At 39.8% G+C, this 21184-nt stretch overlaps 1 protein-coding gene across 5 annotated transcripts in view; it reads right to left on the bottom strand.

Moving 5' to 3' along the window:
* Window positions 1–21184, bottom strand: part of mcf2la (mcf.2 cell line derived transforming sequence-like a) — a 54691-nt gene that overhangs the window by 4717 nt on the left and 28790 nt on the right. For 3 of the 5 annotated variants that reach the window (XM_058621197.1, XM_058621205.1, XM_058621222.1), the window contains 25 exons: window positions 13794–13907; window positions 13398–13514; window positions 13141–13290; window positions 11972–12096; window positions 11254–11368; window positions 11053–11172; window positions 10644–10835; window positions 10346–10537; window positions 10105–10258; window positions 9961–10013; window positions 9783–9862; window positions 9635–9701; window positions 9393–9508; window positions 8312–8381; window positions 8109–8201; window positions 7928–8020; window positions 7714–7839; window positions 5999–6220; window positions 5816–5908; window positions 5593–5671; window positions 5140–5206; window positions 4945–5051; window positions 4648–4740; window positions 2563–2637; window positions 529–638 (listed from right to left, as the gene is read on the bottom strand). In XM_058621197.1, coding sequence (XP_058477180.1) covers window positions 529–638; window positions 2563–2637; window positions 4648–4740; window positions 4945–5051; window positions 5140–5206; window positions 5593–5671; window positions 5816–5908; window positions 5999–6220; window positions 7714–7839; window positions 7928–8020; window positions 8109–8201; window positions 8312–8381; window positions 9393–9508; window positions 9635–9701; window positions 9783–9862; window positions 9961–10013; window positions 10105–10258; window positions 10346–10537; window positions 10644–10835; window positions 11053–11172; window positions 11254–11368; window positions 11972–12096; window positions 13141–13290; window positions 13398–13514; window positions 13794–13907 — 2823 coding nt within the window. Of the gene's footprint in view, window positions 1–528; window positions 639–1803; window positions 1879–2151; window positions 2158–2562; window positions 2638–4647; window positions 4741–4944; window positions 5052–5139; window positions 5207–5592; window positions 5672–5815; window positions 5909–5998; window positions 6221–7713; window positions 7840–7927; window positions 8021–8108; window positions 8202–8311; window positions 8382–9392; window positions 9509–9634; window positions 9702–9782; window positions 9863–9960; window positions 10014–10104; window positions 10259–10345; window positions 10538–10643; window positions 10836–11052; window positions 11173–11253; window positions 11369–11971; window positions 12097–13140; window positions 13291–13397; window positions 13515–13793; window positions 13908–21184 lie in introns of all 5 variants that reach the window. The other 2 variants (XM_058621227.1, XM_058621214.1) reach the window with 2 other exon arrangements.

Below are 21184 nucleotides of genomic sequence, written 5' to 3'. Positions count from 1 at the left end.
CTACAGATTCTAACCCTATACAAAGGTGCCTGTTGCATATGAATACTATTTGTTCAGTGTTATTAACCATCATGTAACTAGCTCTCTGTAGATTGAGTCAGATCTACTTCTGATTTGTGTGTCACTTGAAAGTTAACAGGATCATGTCAACACATGTCTTCTGTGGTTAGTCCAGTCGTTACAGCTAACCACAGAAGATGACTGTGACCTGGATGACTTAGAACCCTTTACAGAAGTGGTACCAAGTATGATCAATTCTTAGTTAATTATCTGTTGACAATTTGTTTATTGTCAAGTAAACATTAAATCACAGATTAGTTGATTGATCTGTTGACAGATATGGACTAGAACGGAAACTACACTTTCATCTGTAATTGTGTGTCAGGATCATCAAACTAAAGTGAAAAACAGTTGAGAACAGATGATAATAAAGAACTGTCACCTGATTATCTGTTGACATGATACTGAACACCTAGTAGTAGAGAGTCAACAATGGACTGTCAAAATAAAGTGATTGTTCATGCTCACCAGCTTCTTTCCTACTTCATCCTCAGGGTCAGAGTTCATGGGATCCTCGCCGCTGGAGTAGCCATCATTCTCCTCTGAGGCATCAACAGAGAGAGACACCTTGCTCCATCCTGTCATGGTTGGTGGAGTTAAAGAGAGGTGGGATTCGCGTCACAGAGGGAAAAAAACAAACAAACAGAGTGAGTGACATGAGGAAGCATGAAGGTAAATCTGCACAACACTAGATAATGGAAAAGTTGTAGAGCAAACAAAATGACTGCTATTACAGGATGTTCATGGAAACTAAAATGTTATTATTTTCATTCATGAAAAAATAACATGTTTGTAAGGAGAAAACAGAATACCACTTGGAAGGACACTCTCTCACATAGTATCACATTCTTACTGAGGATGTTCATAGACATATGAACTAGAATTTGTTCATTTTTGTACACACGTCAATTAGTGATAGTGAATTTGACCTCTGCATTTAATCCAGCCTTTTTACACACCAGTAGTGAACACACACAAGCCAGATGCAGAATCAGTGGGCAGAACCTTTCTGCACCTGGGAGCAATGCGGCAATGGATGCCTTGCTCAGGGGCATCCCAGCATTTGACCCATCTTGGGATTTGAACGAGCGACCCTCCAGTTACAAGCCTAATTCCTTTCCTTTCGACCATGCATTCCCTAGTCCCTTACCCTAACTGTAACCATTACGATTAAATGCTAAAGGGGAAATTGGGGGCAGGCTAACTGTCTGTTAGTGGAAGATCAGTCCTCAGAATCAGGAGGTCTTGCAAAGTCTTGGTTCTCACAAGAAACATGAATCGCTTCCCAACACTACACACACGCATACCCCCAACCAAGTACCACTATAATAAAAGATCAACACAGTACTAGTGTTATTTTAGATGTTCAAGAACTGAACAGTGAGGATAAAGTGTTAGACAATGGATGGAACGGTGGTGACATAAAAATATGAAGTCCGAAACTGTGGGGGGAGCTCTGACCTTAAACTAACCATAAACCCAACACCCATGGTTAGAAGAGAAAAATATCAAGTTGACCTCATAAAAAAGGTATTTTAGTCTTAATCTGAGGCGTAAATCATATTTTCCAATGATTTAAAATATAATATCACCCTCTATTTTGATGTAATAATAAGCCTCAATACAAGTCTAAATGACCTGGATTGTGGATGTGTTTGATGCATATATTATAAAAAAAAAACAATCATGACCACCAACCACAGTAAACAGCCAAACTGGCTGACCATCAGAATGGCTCTGTACTTTGCCGCCTGCTCGGTAACAGACCAGACGTACTCATCCATTTGACTCTGCTTAGACTGACAAAAGAGCCAGCAGGTCATCGGTGAAATGGCTTAGTTAGCCAGTTAGTTAGTTGGGGAAAAATATTTTTAATCAGGAGGTGAAGGGTTTTTCTTCCACAACAGAGATGGGATCAGCAAAGTACATCAACCTTTCTGTTCAATGTTATGACCTGTGGATGAAGCTAGAAATATAAAATGTGTTCTATTGTGTTCTGAGAGAAAAAGGGATTGGCGACACATTCAATCTATCGTGGTTGAGTCCCATTTAACAAGTTCAGATGTGTATATCTCAGCAATCTTAACAAATCAGGCTCTTAACAGAAGGCTGTCAAACTTATGTAAGACGGTAATAGCTACAAGCAGGTTATGTTCCTTACAGATCCAGAAAGTCTTCTGGATCCAATGGATTAAAATCTAAAAACCTCTGGTGCTGTTGTGTAAAATGCAGGTTACAAAGTGTCTAAGCCTCGGCAGAGGTCTGTGATCTCTGAGTGATTATCCTTCAACCTACTGATTTGACTTGCAGATTTTTCTTTCTACACTCTGATGGTGACTTTAAGACAATGGGTTAAAGAAGAGCTCCGATGTATATTAGACAATAAAATACACAAGATGGAGAACAATCTCACAATGATACTGCGATGATGGTTGGGATGATGAATAACGGTCCTCTATGAGTAGACATCTAGAAATCTCCTACAATAGGACAGAAATATACCTTTGAACCCAAATGGTGTGGGATCACTCTTGACCAAGTGCTGTTTGGAGCCATGTTCAGGGCACAAGGCGGAGCCTGGCCACACGGGCAGAGAAACGTGAAGAGGAAGAGGAGGAGAAAGGTGAGGAAGAGCGTGAGCTCAGAGAACTAAACCAGAGCAGTGCCAGTGCATAAATAACTTGAGGAGATGTTGACATCCTTTTAGCATGAAAAGAACCAGAATTTTTAAATTAGGGATGGTACGATACCACTTTTTTGTGTCCGCTACCGATATCACAAACTTGAGTATGTATCTGACTCAATGTTAACAACACATTTGTCTCATTTCAAGCTATTTCAAAGACTTAATTCTCCAACTGTGTAACAAATATAAGAATAAACAGCCCACAACATGACTCAGCTAAAATGCTGTTGCTTACATTTTTATAGTGCCATAGTTTCATAGTGACGCATGCATTATAGTGGATTTTTGGATTGTATCGGATTTTACATTTTTATCTGTCCAATAACTGATCCAGTGATTTTGAATGATATGTATGACTATCATATTGGTTCATCCCTAAAATATAAATGTCACGCAAACACTGGATGTAAGGAAAACACTTGTTCTTAATTGATTTAAATAAAATAATTGAATTTGATGCACTTTATCTTGTGTGGTGGTTACTGAAATACTTCACTTTAATCAATACAAATTAGAAGGTTCATCTTATCCACCTAGAAAAAAACTAGAATTTGATTATTAGAATTATTATTACTTCTGAAGAGTTTTATTTAATGGAGTGAACATGATTTGTTTTATTCAGTTTTACTTAGTTTTAAGTTTGAGACACTGCAAGTTACTCGCTTAGTTCTAACACTGGATATTCAACCTTCCACAATGAGTATCTTTAGAGTTAAAGTTGTCAAAACAAACAGCAGTATAACTGGGGATTAGTATAACTAATAAATAAATAACAGACATCTAATGGCAAATTTACTGCAGGTCTTATTTTGTAGACATACTTCTGAATAATTTGGTGAACTTGTATTGGCTTTTATGGTTCATAGCTCACCTCTTATGCAGTGTAGTGTCACAAATTAATTTCACACATCAATCTACTGGTTGTTCTATGGTTTGTAGGTAGTTAAATATGTTTTTGCTTGATTCAGGGTTCCCACACCTTGGTTGCCACCAAATTCAAGGACTTTTCAGGAATTTTCCAGGATCAATTCCCTCATAATCAAGGACCGAATGTGCTGACACAGCTTAAGATGGGAGCCTCTTTGCACATGGTGTCCAATTTTATTGATTTGCAGCAACTCTGGCCAAGTGATTGTCCTTGGGATCTTGGGCAAGCCAGTCTTTGTCATTTTCTTTGGTGAGCCAGAGGTCTTGGAATTTGCATTTCCAGGCATCGTGTATTTTACTCTTCCGTGCTTAGCATTACTCACTCATTGTTCTGCATGGAATCACTCGTCAACAGTGCCCACAACACTGCTAGTAACAACAACTCAATGTAACTTCTTCTTAAAAACTTTCAAGGGCCTTGAATTCTTTTCACAAACTTTAGGGATTTCAAGGACCCATGGGAACCCTGTTTATTTTGGGGAATCTTTAAATGCTTTGATTGGCTTTCTATTTGCCAACACCACACTAAGGTAAGGAAACTTATTGTATATAATAGCCACAAATGCTTACAGAAATACACCAACATTTGACAAAAACATATTTACCCTAAAAAAAAGGGTTGTAATATGTCCAAAAGTCTTAAACCTGTGTCTTAAACCCAAATCAAAGCAAAACTGGGCTCAACTAAAAAAGAAGGAATTGTTTGCTTTTATTAAAAAGACCTCTCAAGAAAACAATTTGTTTCGATTAATCTAGTCAATTAGGAAAAACTGAGCTGAAATGCAAGGAAAAACTATCTTTTTTTGGAGGGAAATGTACATAATTCATTCAGAAAAACTAATTTGTTCCCTTCTTTCAGATGAATGCAGTACGCTTCTTTGTAATCTGGTTTTATCAGTTAACAAGACAAATAAAACTTTTCGTTATGCCCTGTGTTGCTATTGTAAAATCTTTATGTGTTGCTACTGTTTTACCTTTTGGACTCTTGAGATTGCTGAAGCCCTGCAAAGTAAAACGCTTTTTAGCCACTGAGGATCTGTCAGTGGTCGGACTGGTCACTTGTTCCTCTGAAAGTGATGGTTCAAAAAGGGAAGCAGGCAGAAGGGCAAGGAAAGTGTTGTAATGAGAGAATTGATAGAAGAAAGAGATAAAGAAACAGCACATGTGGACGTTGATGTGAAAGAAGGAGTCAGATTAGTTTACAGTGAGCATTTCAGCCTTAGATTGTGTCTTTCCCTGCAAGACAATTCAGCATTAATGAAAACATTCACCTTTGTGTTTTGGTGAGGATGAGGTGTTTGCGTCTAAGGTTAGGCCTGGCTCCACCTTCTTCTCGTCTTGTTTCTTCTGGTTCTTCTGACCGCTGCTACGAAAAGGACTAGAAATAAAAAGAAACATGAAAATGAATCAATGAATAAGGGTGTGTTTGTTTGTTTGTTTGTTTGTCTTCTGTGTGTTGAACTAACCTGAGTGAGTTGGAGGTGATGTTGCTGGAGGGACTCGGGGAGTCTAAGCTCTTCTGTTGACTGGCATCTAGAACACACAACAGTTTACTGCAGTTTGTAACGGTAAAAGAAAACAGATTGACCTTCAGACTCAATTTGACTTTTTTTACAGTATAGAGCACTTTTCATTCATTCATGAAATGATACCCTAACTCTTGGGGAGAACAAGCCCAGCTGACACAGGGTGAAAATACCCTTGGTCATACCAATTTTTAATGTGTTCAGTTGACCTTGCACACACAGGGAGAACATGCAAACTCCATGCAGAACATGTTACTGTAAATTCACATCTTTTTACGTGTTACATTGGGAAAGTAAAATGACAAAAACATTTATTAGTAACAGGATATATTACTATATTACCATCACTTACCCCCAACACTGATTAACAATGCTGTACAAGAGTGTGTGTACCTCTGTAGGCTTTGAGCTGCTGCGTCAGAACTTTGCGGATCTCGTTCACCCATGCTGTTTTAATCTCTGGATTAGGAGCCTAGATTACATAAATAACAACAAAATATAAACCACAAACAGAAAACAGAGCAGGGATACATTTTTAAGGAAACTCTGGAAAGTTCTGATTTAATTTCCATTCATATAGTGGAGACGTGTGCAACTTATGTGTGAGAAATTTCACCTGGACTATGAAAACTTCTTCTCTGGAGTTACACCAGATTTCAAACTTCTTGTTGTCTCCTTTAGCATTCTCCGTTATACCCACTGCACTCATCTGAGAGTAGAAAAGCAGGAGGAGAGATGTCAAGTATCATTAACTGCAGAGGATTTTGGACAATTATTGAGCCCTCTCATCTGAGCTTACACTGAGGGAGTGTTTAAAGCTGTAAGACGGAGCTTTCTCGTAGCCCTCGCCATTCTCCTCTCTCTTTTTACAGAAGAGCAACGCCTTTTCATGCAGAAAAAGGTGTCTCTGCATGGGCTTGAACCGGGCCAGGTCCTTGACCTTGGCATGACCCTTTTTGTGCTCGGTCCACACGCTGAAGGATCCTTGCATCAGCAGACGACCAAGCTCTGACAGGTTACCCTGAACAAAAGAATTTCAAGACACCATTTACTCCATAGCTTCACATATCACCCTCTGATTTACAATTCTGTGCATTTTGATTAAACATATGTGATATTAATATGAGTTGATGTAATACAATTCTTTGTTTAGAGAGAATATTTATTTTATTTTTATTTTTATATTATTTTATCAAACAAATCAAACTTATCACTGCAAGTGTTTCAGCCAAATCATGTTAACACGACAGTAAAACACAGACTAAATAGCAAGCGCTTGCTTGAAATATGAGCAACAGAGGCCTAATAATAATTTGAATAATTTCTTTAGAATTTTGTCCGTGATGTGGAGTTGAACACATAACCTTCTGATCTAGAGTCAGATACTATACCATCACACCACAGAGTCTGTTACACATATTGGCCGACAGAGGCTATTTGCATGAATGGGGTGAGGTCTGTTATCTCTGATTGCCTTGTTAATTTAGTTTTTATTACACCCCTAATGGTAAAGCATCTCATTCACAGCCAGCTACCTTTATTAATTGCCTTTTTTTTTCCTGTACAAGGGTTTTTGAGGGTGATTATCTTACATTGTCTTTCAAAAGTGACCCATATTTACACTGGTTAAAGCAGAACTATGCAGGATTTATACCCAAACTGAAAAGCTTGTGTCATATAGTGATTGTTAAATGGCTTGTTCCTGGGAGATTGGGCATTGTCTCCACTCCCCTTGAAAACCAGCCTTGTAAGATCAGATGCTGCTGCTGGAGGTCAAGAGGTCTCACAAAGTCTCAGGTCTCATGAGAAACACGGATTGCTTCACTGCACTACACACACACACACACACACACACCCTATAGCCAGGTACTGGCAATAAGATCAAGGCAGCATTAACATTATTTTAGATGTTCTTCATGGCAGAGACAGTGAAAAAGAAGCAGAGAAAACTGTTGGAGGATTCATGGACAAGGAAACGACACGAGTAAACATGGCTTTTCTCTCCGTAGAGAAAAAGGCACAAAGCAACCAGACCTGCAAAGTTCTGCTTTAACAGGGAGAAACCATGTAGAGTGGACATGGCTTCTGACTTGAATATAGTTAGCAGGCAGTGAAAGTGAAAGTGGTGGTTTTATGAAGTTTAGAAATCCTCACCTGAAAGGCTTAAAACAGCATGAAACCTCAGCATGAGTGCACTGGCCTGAGCCCACATTAAAAATAAAATTTGTATTTTTAAGGAATCGCAAGTCACATTGACAGGTAATAAAATAATATCTGTCCACTTAGATGGCAAACTCAAATTCACAGATCTGATTCATATGTGATTTATTTCCACATATGAATGACGCCTGAAACCGATCTGGTGACATCTGCGTACACTTTCATGGGTCAAATTTAATTTTGTGCCATACAAAATCTGAATTGGGTCACTTGCACCATGAAGGGTAAATACAATCATACAAAACTGCCTATTCTACTTCCTCAGAATAAGTTAAGTAGCATTATCAGTCCAACCTCATATCCTGTGATGGCGATGAGGTGCATGGAGTCATTTACAGCTTTCAGGATCCCCAGAATCGAGGAGAGAGCTTCTTGAAGGTCATGACAGCTGTCACAGCCTTTACTGTACTTCAACAACTCCTGCAAAGACAGAGAGGAAGTAGAACAAGTAAACCCTGTCTTCCCACTCACGCAGATTCACACTCTTACACATACAAAGACGTCTCACCTTCAGTAGTAGCTGGTACTTGGTGATTCTCTGGACAGGTTTAAGGAGGTAGGAGTCCAAACCAAGTTTATGTTCCAGCTTCTTCTGACACTCCTGATTCACAACACACAAATCAGTTGAGATAACACAGGGTTTATTGTTCCTGTGAGCCATGCAAAGTGTCAAAAGGTGAGAGGCTGACCTGGAAGAAGGCACAATCGGAGCACTGTCTCCACAGGCTCTCAGAGCGAGGTTTGTTCTGGCAGTACGCCTCATAGATCTGCAGGTCCTTCATCTACACAGAGACAGCACACACTTTTTATTCCGATTTCTGCAGGGTTTGTAAGGCAAAGCCTGTTTGTTAAAAATTGTGAAAACTAAAAGATATATGGAAGAGGAACTTACACGTTCTAAAAAGCAGCGCCCCACCAGTTCAGGGCAGTCAGTGTACGCTTCCAGTTCCTTCAGGAAAGTCCTAGAGACAAAGGTAAATGCTTAGAACATGAATTCAAATTTGAGGTAAGCCATTGCTATACATAACCAAGATGATGCAGCCTACTTTGCACAAATTAAAGGCATAGAATCATGGCGCCAGACCAGTCGCTACAAATAAATGAGACTGAGGAGCTGATATTATGTACCATACCATATTATGTAAGCAGGAGCTAAAAAAAAATGGGCATGGTTGATGGCCAACTTGTAGAAAGTGTAGAACATTTTAAAAATGTTGGTACAGTCTTGGATTGCCAGTTGAACTTCACTGATAACACAGAAATGATCCTTAAGAAATGTTCTCGGTGCCTACATCTTCTAAAAAACTCAGGGGGCTTGGTGTAGGAAAAGACATTTTAGAACAGGTGTACAAAGTCTTTCCTGTCCAGTAAGACCACATCAGCTGCAAGAATAAAATCAAGCTTTCTAAAATGGTGTCAACAGCAAACAAAATAATTGGTAAACCCCCAAAATCTTTGTAAATACTTTCTACTGAAAGAACATGGAAAAAAAGTGAGGAGTATCCTGAGGGATAGCTCCTGCATCCTAAACAGTCAGTTGGAGCCTTTGAGCTGTGGGAGGTGCTATAGAGTATAGTGCTATAGAGCTCCTCTGGCAACTAAATACAGTATATACAACAAAAACTCCCTCATTCCAAGTGCAGGTATTCTTAACTCCACAAAGTGACCACTAAGCTTTTAATCTACAGCTGCAGTAAAGAGCAGTTTTTAATGTAATTTAACCCTGTCTGTCAGTTTTAGTGGTTTGTTGTATAAATAAATGTTTCACTTTCTCATGTCTTTTACAATTGTCTCTCATTTCTTTCTCGTTTTTATAATAATCTCTTATTTTATTCTATTCATATATATCTATATCTATATAGATATATATGTTTATGTATATATATATACAGTACATACATACATATATTTATATATATGTATATATACACATATATTTATATATATATATGTATTTGTTACATATAACAAACCTTTTATGAAATTGGTAGATTTCAGACATGTTGCCAAAGAGGACATCTTTCTTGCTGAGTAAGGTACTGGGGATGAGGTGAGCCATGGCAGGGTTATCCATCTCTGCTGCATAGCCCTGCAATGTCATATTGTGCACATAGTATCAACACATCAACACCTTTAGTATCACATTCAGAGAGAGGCTAATGTGGAAAAGAGACACTTTCATTTTGTTATTGATTAGCTGTTGATTGGCACTCACCTCCAGCACACACAGTAGCTCCTCCACATATGCCCTCTCTGTCTCCAGCAGTTCATTCATCACATGACTGGAGTACACACACAGAAATATAAAACTAAGCTGAGTTTAATACCATTAAATACTCTCAGGATGACCTTTGGCCACTTACCGCCTAAGCACTGCCAGGTTTTCTTCTTCTCCTGACAGAGAGGTGTGTCTGGTGCCAACGTTATGTATCGAAGACTCCACCTGGGAACACACATACAGTATTTATCACCACACATGTTCATCTAATCAAATGTGTGAGTGAGCGATTCAGTGAGCAAATACTTTGATCATGCATTCACCTTTTTGCAGATTGCATTATCTGCAGAGTTTCTCCTCTCTTTTCTCTGTAGATCTGATGGACCAGAGAAAATAATGTTTTCATCCCTTTACATCACTAAGCAAGAATTATGACATTGTATCATTATCCATGAATCGAGGTTTACTGGGAGAGGAATGTGGAGACTTCACTTCAGGTCTTGGTGCGACTGGCTGGACTGGCCTAGTCTGTTTGGCGGCGAGTTTCTTCAAGCTGATGCGTCTCTTCTCGAACATCTCCTGGACAGAGGTTTGCTTATGGAAAACTCTTTCTACCTGGTCCTGATGGAGACCAAACAGAGCACAGATTAATTCCAAGATAACTTTTGTCTGGAGGAAACATGATTGTTAAAGCCTCTTGCTACTGACCCTGAGCTGTGTGGTGAGAACTGCCTCGTACTGGCAACAGATGGCGCCATGGTCAGTGAGGGTGTGTAATGCTGCTGTGTCCAGGTATCTTTCTAGTTCCTGCAGAGCTGCTTCCGCTCCATCCTGAGACTGGCAGCGATCTACAGGCTGGCTGGCCAACAGGAAGATGCCCTCCTCACACCACTGTGATGCCTTAGTTAGAAATTGAATACCGACACACGCTATGAATATTTCTCATGACATGGAGGAATTGTGTCACAGTAAAGCTCACAGCATTATATTCTGTTATCACTCTTACCTTCTCCAGAGCGTGGTGAAGCTCCATTGCTTTGAGTAGCAGTTTTTTCTTTCTCCTCAGTGTGGAGCTGATCTCTTCACACACTCCCCTTAGCTCACTGCACTTTGGCCTGATGGAGTCCTCAGCATAGTGAGAGTTCTCTATCAGCCTATCTCCGTCACAGGCCAGGGACAGGGCATGGTCCAGGATGTCCTAATGAAACACATCAAAGATGTCATTTCGTAAATCATATGTGAAACTGTTTTTTTTTTTTTTACTCCACCTCTACTGTATGAAGTGTGGTTCTTTGCGTCTTTCCACAATGAGTGGAAGACCAGGTCAAGACATTTTCAACTTTAACAGTGGAAGATGAAAGTGTGTGTTTCCTGAACCATGTGAGCGGCAGGATGAATCAGCATTGTATACTTACAAAAGCCTTGTCCTCATGGCTGCTGAGCTCTCGCAGGACATGTTCAGCATGGGCAGGGTTTACGCTGACCTCTGAGAAACCCGACAGCCTCTCTGATGTCACATCAAGCTCGGTGCGCACCTGGGGACACACACGCTGTTAACCATGTAGCTCAGCTGTGGGTGCGCCTGAGTGGCTGCTCAAAACTGCCCATGTACTCACTTCACGGAAGTGCTGTTCAAAAAGGCGCAGCTGCAAACACTGTTCCAGCTTACTTCTATGACGCTCCCAGAAATCATCAAATGCTGTCTCTGTTTCGTCCAGCTGACCAAGGAGTCTGAGAGGAAAAGAGGAGGAACGATGGAGTGATAGAGTAGATGAGGATGTATAGACGTCCGGTAGGTGACATCACACAAACGAGGTTTTACTGAATCATTAAAACATCCTGAGGAGGGCACATTCAAAATGATCGTAGAAGAGGGAGTGATGAGAACCCACAGACAATGAAGTCCTCTTGTATAGTGATCCTAGTGTTGTTAATTACAACGGTGATGTTTGCATCCAGATTCACAGCTTCTCAATTGGCAGTTCAGTGTAAACTTAGGGAAAGCATAACTTGGAAGGATTGTTGCATTTTGCACTTTGCTGAAGTTGAGGATGAAGTTGAAGATGTAATGCTGCAGGTCTGAAATAATGTTTGCTGTGGCTGTTTCCATACTTGTAAAAAAATATTGTACGGATCAGATATAATCAGTCTGTCTGTTTCTGTGATATATTGCTTGATCTCTGCGGATTTAAAGTGCACGGTGAACACTTAAAGCTTGAAACTGGTAATGGTGCCGTTCATTTTTCAGGAGTGACATCAATCACGTGACATCCGGAGCTCTATTCATTCAGTCAAAATTTAATTTGTGGCATATCCCTTATTCCCTTAATCTACCTCTGTACTGTAGCCACATTCTCCAGCTCATCATGGGTCATACTGTATTCAGCGTCTGTTTGGAGGGGTTCATTGATGCAGTCCAACAGTCGTCTGCCTTGGGACAGTGCCACCTGTAGGTCCTCCTGCAATTCAAACAAATCATAGTGGTAATGACCCTGCAAATGTAGAGTTTCTCCTCTTCACACATATAGTATTATTTAAAATAGACATAAAATAGTGGCTGAAAAGAATGGCATCTGTGGAGAAAGGTATACAAACAGTCTCTCCAGTCTTCTGTTCAGGATTTTAAGTTTGTCTAAAGTATGGCTTGATGATGCACAGGAAGTTTAGTAGTTTACCCACAGTTTACCCTTTCCTTTGTGAGTAACTGCACCTGCTCCTACACTGCTGCCTTTGCTTTACAAGCAAGCTGGGATGCCTCTGTCCTGAAACATGTCTTCCCTCGAAGCAGAAACACACATACAAGCTTAGACAGACATTTCTAAAGATGAGAAAATGAAGTAGAGAAGAAGAATAGAAAGAAGAGCAGGCTCGTGCTGTGAGGCTGCAGTACCACTGATAGAGAAAGAGGGAGACAGAGAGCAAGACTGTAGCTAAACCAGCTCTGTGTTTGTGTACAGTCTAATGGTAAACTGCAATTAAAATGAATATTCTATGCAAACACTGATGAACAGTGACGTTTGCAGACTCTGGTCCCCACTCACACGAGTGAGTAAACCAGAATGTGTGTGTGAAATTGCCTTAGGAGGAGAGGACAGAACTCCAGCATACACAGACTCACATACTTGCTGTAAGTAGGGCTAAAGCATGGTTAACATTGCTTCTCTACATTTTTGTTGAACAGGAAGTGTAATACCATTTTTTATACATTTATATTCTGTTCAAACATTGACGAACAGTGACATTAGCAAACTTAGGTCCCCACAAATGCATGTAGACCAGAGTGAGAGTGTGCAGCAGCCACTCCAGTGGACACACCCTCTGCATATCAGAGCAGAGAATGTTGCTGAGTGTTACATGTAATGAAACCTAACACATCAACTTTTTAATCATTCAAATTTGGTAACACATTTTTCTGTGGGGTGACAAATTCAAACATTGTTTTACTTTAAACACTAAAGCTCATGACATTTGCAGATAAGAAGCAACAGAAAAGCCCATCTGACCTTCATTTTGTCCTTCTTCAGTGTATGTGTGTGCAGCAGGTTGGTAGTGGCCTCAGCATCATTGGGTAATTCTGTTTCAGCGAGCTCGGTGCCAAACGCCTGCAGAGTCTGAGCCGTGGTCTTCACCATGAGGGCAAAGGCCTCGATTGCCTGCAAAGGAAAATACAGTAGAAGAGAGGAAGTTCACTCTCCAGAGAAACACACAAACATAGATAAAGAGAGGATAAAATGTGTAAATGTGTGATTGGTGTATATACAGTGCGGTGTGAGATCCAGCTGTCATGGCAATATTCCCTTGTTCCTCCCAACTCTGTGGTCAGTTGTCCTGGGTTGATATAAGCATGGAGCTCAGTCACCGAACTCAGCATCACAACCTGATTAAAAAAAAACACAGAGACATATTGTATATAAGGTATATGCAACAGAGCAACAAGCAGAGAACAAAGGAAACGCCTTTTACTACATACAGAATAAAAATCATATATTTTACTGAAATGAAAAGATGATTCTACTTTGTTTTTAGCATGAGCTGTTCAGGAGTTCTACAGGGAATAACATTCACTTTGATGATTCATTCAGTGAGTGACAGAAATACATGCTTTATATATACGGCCAGATTAAGGACGGACACATGCAAACTGATCAACAGACACCTTCATTTTGAACTCATCCTTGTTGAACTTGAACAAGAAGTCTGACAGAGTCCGCTGGAACAAAGTGGTGGGGCGCAAAACCAGAACCAATTGCAAGTTCCCTGGAAATGAGCCCTGAGAGAAAAGCACGAGAGGTCGTCATCAGTTGTGGAAATAGTCTGCCATTTCACACTCATATATTTGCTTTTGTATGTACATTAACGTAATATTGTAAACATTTTTGCCAACAAACTCACACAGAGGTCAGAGGTCAAACAAAGACAGTTAGTGTCTTGAGATGTGTGTTATAGTAATAATTCCTAATATGTTGGTGACTACATTCTCATTGACACCAATAAACTGACTATTGACCTTATTCTATTTTGATGATTACATGAGTTGATTGTATTGCTATTCATGAAAATGCAGTCACTGTCATGATTTATACATCAACTTGCTTAATGCTAAAGTCCCATTTTTTACCCTTCAAGGGTCCATACTCAACAACACTAAATATAAATTGCAATTTTTATTCCGATTGCAATTTTTGAGATACCAAACTCAAATCTTGCTTGGAAATTATGACAAAAATAAGACTATTGTAAACATCTTGAGTCAGTCTCTCTAAAAACTAGGGACCAAGTCCGAAACCTTGGCATGGTGATAGACTCAGATTTAACCTTCAGCTTAAGAACATATCCAGAGTGAAGGGTTTTATGTCTCAAACAGACCAGGAGAAGTTGATTCATGCTTTCATCTCAAGCGACTTGACTACTGCAACGGTCTTTTGACTGGACTCCCACAAAAAAGCATTAAACAGCTCCAGCACATTCAGAGCGCTGTAGCTCAAGTTTTAACCAGAACAAAGAGATCAGAGCACATTACTCCAGTTCTAAAGTCTTTACACTGGCTACCAGTCAGCTATAGAATAGATTTGCTACTAGTCTACAAATCACTGAATGGTTTAGGTCCAGAATACATGAATGACAATGTTAGTAGAATATAAACCCAGTAGGGCTCTGAGATCTACTGACTCAGGTCAGATAGTGAAGCCCAGAGTTCAAATGGTGAAGCAGCTTTCAGCTGTTATGCTGCACACAAGTGGAACAAGCTACCAGCAGAACTGAAATTGGACCTAATTGGAAGTACTGATTCCAATTATTCAGTTACACTGAAAACAATTGCTTTAAAAGTCACAAGTCACTTGTTTGTGTGTGTTGCATGTAAAATGAAGTCACGGCAGTTTCATGCAGCCGTGCAGTGATAACTCCGCCCACGTTGAGGAGGTACTATTTTTGTACTGGGACCATAGTGGAAAAGGGTCATTAGTCTACCAAACAGGCTATGCCACATGCAAGCTGCAGCTGTGGACAGGAAGAGGCTGGACAGACTGATTAAAAAAGCCAGGTCCATGTCCTTGGCCCAGTGGAGGTGGTAGAACAGAGGAGAATGACTGCCAAGCTATCATCTCTGATGGACAATCTCTCCCACCCCCTACAGGACACCCTCACAGCACTGTGCAGCTCCTTCAGTAACACACCGAAACATCCAAAATGTCTGAAGGAGTGTTATCGCAGGTCATTCCTCCCTGCAGCTGTTAGACAACACGTAAATACTTTATCAAACCCATACTGTATATATTATGGAAACTGTCTGTAATGTACATTCTTTTTTTATATTCGTATTGTTAATATCTTTCTATATTGTACTTTTTTGGAAATGTATGTTTATTATTTATTATCTTTATCTTTTTTTATTAGGACATAATTTCAATACACAAATAAACAACAAAGGGTAAAAGAGAGAAAGTGAACTCAGGATAAATCAGGGGGACTCCAAAAATAGCAATGAGCGGGTAGGGTGCAATATCAGTATCTAGAACTAAAGATTTATCTTTACATTTACTACTGTTTACTACAGTGACAATGTAAATGTCCCACCTTATCTTAAGGACTGTCTTAAAAATATCATTGAAATATCCTATAATAGAGTCACAGAATGGGTTACATGGATGGAGTTATTTTTTTATTCAATTAGGAGAAAGTCTTGGTTTAATATTAAAGCTACTGACAGTGAAGCTACAGCCCTGAACATCCATGAAGAGATTTTCCCACGGGGTAATGTCCACTAAATCTCCCACGGTTCATCACAGTTGTTCCTCTGTCACACTTTCACCCAGACTGCAAGGTGATTGTATTAGTCCCATGACTTTTGAAATAGTTTCTGTTCCTCCACCTCCACAATAACGGGCTATAAGCATAACAATTGCCTTTACACAGACAGACAACATCCCAGGAGGCCACTCAGCTAAAAGCCTGTACTGGTTATTGCTGCCTCTAAAAGTGTGGGTAAATTGCGCCATCCTATTAAGCATCATAAATCAACATGAGCACATACACACAGGGCCACAGACAAACATTCTAGAGTGTGAGAAGGTCATGAAATGTTCTGCAGTGTCATTGCAAACACCCTCTACCATCTCAAAGCCAATATTAATTACAATCTGTCAGAACATCTCATTAAGAAAATAAGGGACCTACACCATACACACAATTTTGTGCTTTTATCTTAGTGCGGGCAATCATTGACATGATGCAGTCCTTTTAACATCACAATTTAAACGTCTAAATCTTCAAAAAAAGCATAAATGTTCTCACTCTGTAAGGTCTTTAGCTCCGAGTGTGACTGGTCCTCACAAAGATATAAGTACAAACATACACACAGGTTCTTGCAGGTATTCTTTTTAGAACGCTGCATTGACTTCCATTAATTTGGGCAGCCTTAACAATATTACCTCAAACCCTATCCATAACCAGTTAATGTCCAACCCTAACATTAACCACAATTCAACTGTTAGTTCTAAACTTGACCAGTCGTTCAGAGGTTCTGTCTTCTTTCTGCAGGGTTTGGTCAAAAAGTCCTGAAAATGTACCAAATACATACACACACGCACGCACGCACGCACACACACACACGCGCAGGTTCCCAGCTTTTCTCCTGTCATGGATTGCCTACATGTTGTTGTCATGGAAACAGTGAACGAGACACTGCATGATGGAACTCTTGCGTGTGTGTGTGTGTGCTTGTATTTGTTACCTCTTTAAAACCCTTTCTGACATAAATACAGTCCAGTAGTCCTCATGGAGACCAAAACCCTGATCCTAATGATGCAGAAGTGGTTACGTTAAGGGCTAAGATTTATAGTGTGTTTAGAGCTATACATTGACTGGTTATGGTGAAGGTCAGGGTAAGGGACTAATGTGTGCATGTGTGTGTGTAAATAACCTATAGTATATATACTTAATGAAAGCAAAACAGAGCTAAAAGTCTTTGTGTCACACACACGCACACGCACACACACACAAACTCACACATACACACGGGGGAGATACAAAGGTACATGTGCAACTATTGTGCTATTCAGATGCGAGTCGTGGTTCCTTGTACATTTTAAATAACATGACACAACACGCCTATTTGCACATATTTGATGCTTGTTACTCAACAATAGAGGATTGCATTAATAGATAATTAATAAGTAAATATGCATGATGTATAATTGCAATTTATCAAGAGCAACAGCAAGATCAACAGCATTAAATACAACATACAATAATAATATAATGCATAAAGTATTATATACATAGTTGAGAAGATTCTTCCACCATTAAGACTTTAATGAAGAAAAACTGTAAAAAATATATTCTTGTAATTTGAATCCATTTAATTCAATAAACCCTGAGAGGTCTTGACTTATTTGTACCTCTGCATTAACATGACAATACACACATGCTGCAGAGTGTATCCCCCTGACACACACACACGCACGCACACACTCACCTACACACACACACACTGCTTTTGATGAGGAAGCAGAGAGAGAAAATTCTTCAGTCATGTCCTCTAATGACATGCACACTGTGCTCTTGGGAGTTGGACAGACACTACATTAAACCACCTCCCTCCACATGGCCAAACCCCCTTTTCTTTGTATCACACTGCTTTTGCTTTTAGACATGAAACATGCTCCAATTATAAGAAAAAGACTTGTTTTGAGTGCTTTTTTAACTGATGGTCTGTTATAATTATTTAATTTTTTCTTTTTTTGTATCCTTATGTGTCTTCACCCTGCAGCCATGTTGCTGTAGAATGCTTGAATGGCTGCATATGTATTACCCTAAATCACAAAAATTGTATTACTCTAATTAAATTCTGGTATTTTAATGGATCAACAGTGATATTTTGGAGGAGACATATGAAGACTGCTAATAAACCAGTGTAGACATGTTTAGGGGTTTAGTGTAATCATTGCACCAGTTCACAAGAATCACAATCATTGTTGCTTATTTCATGGTGACCACCAACTAGAGGTCAAAGTTTGACCTCATTTTATTTACTACTACAGTGCAATGCAGCCTATGAGAAAACAGACATGGCAGTGTGAGAGCATCAGTGTGTCTGCTGTATACACTGATTTACAGATTTACATGACAATACAGTCCACGCTTCTGCTTTTAGGTGGGTAATGAGCAAATGGCAGCAGTCGACCTTGAACAGCCTGGGAGATCTCACAGGAAGAAGAACAACCAGTAAGACCGCACATCCTTGGTTGATGGACAAAGCAAGGAGGATACAAGGACCTCCACCAGAAGGGACACAACTCACCACCGGCTTGAATTGCTTTAGGTTATCTTATAATTCACACTCTCTGCCTTGGAATAAGGGGGCTGTTTTTCCAGAGTCTGCTGGAATTTTTCACTGATCTTCTTATACACATGCTCCCCCCTACCAACTGTAAAGAGATGAAAGTCTGGGTCGAGACCCACAGTTGGGTCACGGCTGGGAGATTTATTTTGGGTCCCAAATTTGCTGAATTTTCCCTGAAGATTTCTGTGTATGCATTAGTGTTTTAAAACCTTCTACTGCATATAACTTCTGTCCAGGTAACTATTGTACTTTTGATTTTGTGCTCACATCAAATTGGCCAAACGTGATGTGGATATTTAATGTTCTCAAATACGAATGATTGATTGGCCATTTTCTAGTCCACATTCATAACATAGATATAGATGGACAGTGGGATTTACTGATAACAGTATTTTCCTTTTTTCTTTGTGAACCAACCAACCATTTTTCATTTTAAAAAAAGTCATACCAAACACAGGGTATTTCTGCAGGGAGTTTGCAGGGAGTTTGCATGTTCTCCCCGTGTGTGTGTGTGGGGGGGGGGGGGGGGGTTCTCTGGGTTCTCCGGCTTCCTCCCACAGTCCAAAAACATGCAATATTGGGGATTAGGTAAACTGGACACATAAGTGTGCAGTTTACCATAGGTGTGACAGTGAAAGTGAATGGTTGTTTGTCTCTATATGTGGCCCTGTGATGACTAATGAGCTGCCCAGGATGTACCCCGCCTATCGGCCAATGTCAGCTGAGATTGGCACAGCACCCCCCTCGACCCTCATGTGGAAGATAAAGCGGTAGAAGATGATGGATGGATACCAAACACTCTCTTAAAAATATGAAACCCAAGTAACCAGCTAGCTTCGCTCAGCTTAGCCTGGCTTTGTCCAAACCTGCCCACTATTACCAGACTTTTCCTTACTATTGCTCCTTTGATCCACATCGACAACAATGAAAGATAAACGTGTAAAAGCAATGATAACAAAGTGCTATACTATGTTGCACAGCATAAACCAGAGGTAGTCAAAGTAGAGTTTAGCAGCATGTTAGCAGAAGTTGCTCTGCAGGATCTCTACTCCTCCCTCCTGCTGAACACCTCTCTCCTTTAGGGCTTCTGCTGTATACTTTGCAAATTGAAAGGTAACATGAGGTAACTCTAATGCAGTGTTTCCCAAACTTCCAAAAATGGCCACCCACTTTTTACATGGCAAAATATTGTGACACAAATCACAATATAAATGGCGAGAAAGAGAAAATGTGTGCATAATGTTGTGACCTATTTTCAGTCATATAATTTGGAATTGGTAAATTGTTTGGCAAATGAATTAGAACTTAATTTTATGCTTGTTAATAAAAACAGTGGTTCTCAAAGACTGGGTTGGTACCCACAGATGGGTCACAGGAGATTTGTGACCCATCTAATAATTTACCAATTCATAATTGTATTAAGTGATATAGATATGGCTGTAAATTAGTCATTACTTGTCTACTGCTTGTTACAAGCACAACACAACATAGCCAGTTCCTGGAAATCTGTTAGCAGACTAAGTTTACAAGCCTGGTTAGCCACATTGTCAAATTCTCTAGGGTAAATATTCTACTTTTAAGAAGATCTGGGAAGTTTTTTTTTTTTTGGGGGGGGGGGGGGGGGGCGGGTGGGGGAGAAGGGAAGACCACAGAGGCTTTACTGACCTAATTGTCTACAGTATGTGACATGACAGCCATGACGCTATGCTCTCTTTTGGATACATACGCTGATGCCGACTCAGGATTCTTCAACTGGAACAAAATGTATTGCTGTCATTGTAGTTTGTACTATGTATAGCGATGCTTCCATCAAGTGCAACAGTTCATTTTGGTACAGTGTTGTATATATTTATTGGGTGTCCATTAGGAATAGTACCAAAATAACCTGCCCCCACTGTTCTTTTTTTCAGCACCCTTCCCTTGGGGTACCAGAGTAAAATACTGGCTCCACCCACAACAGCCTGCAGTCTATACTCATACAAAGCTTGTCGTCTTGTTGAGACAAACAGCCACAAACCGAGCTGCTGGATGTCTGCCATTGTTGTCTGTTGTGTCGCGCACATTACCTGTTGTTTGTTGTTTTTCTTTTTCTTTTAAAAGTAAATTTAATACATTTAGCAAAAAAAGGTTTGTAAAACAAATAATGAATCAAACCTTTTCTTTATTTTTCTATTTTAGATTTTCAATTGAATATGGAAAGAACAAATGATACACAGATTAATCTGGTTGGGCAGATGTTTTCACTAGTTCAATTACTGCCACGGTAGACACTCATTCTTCGAAACACCATAGGGAAACCATTAAGCTTCTTTGTAATCAGTGACCAATTACCATATATTAGCATAAATCTGCATGTAGCATAATATAGGCTGAGCATCTCAACAGCAGATATGATGAAGTCCAGATGTTGACAGAGGTGGTTGATGGTGATTCACAAATGGACTAAAGGGTGACAATGCTTTTTGTCACTTTTCAGGGGGAAATGGAGTAAAGTAGGTGCATTAACAGGATATTTTAAGAGATAAATGATCAACGAAAATAACCGTCAGCTTAAATACTAAATTAGATGTTGCTGTCAGGAACACGTTTCACACGTTTGACTGCTGCTTGTCTCTCCACACTACAAAGCAAGTTTCTGGAAATCTCACTCATTGATACAGAAAGCATGGTTTCTATTTCTGCTTTAATCATACTGAGCAACCCCG

Source organism: Solea solea, chromosome 2 (genome assembly GCF_958295425.1).
Source record: "Solea solea chromosome 2, fSolSol10.1, whole genome shotgun sequence".
Taxonomy (NCBI): domain Eukaryota; kingdom Metazoa; phylum Chordata; class Actinopteri; order Pleuronectiformes; family Soleidae; genus Solea; species Solea solea.
Note: the sequence above shows the minus strand (reverse complement) of the source record. Positions and strands in the feature narration are given on the sequence as shown.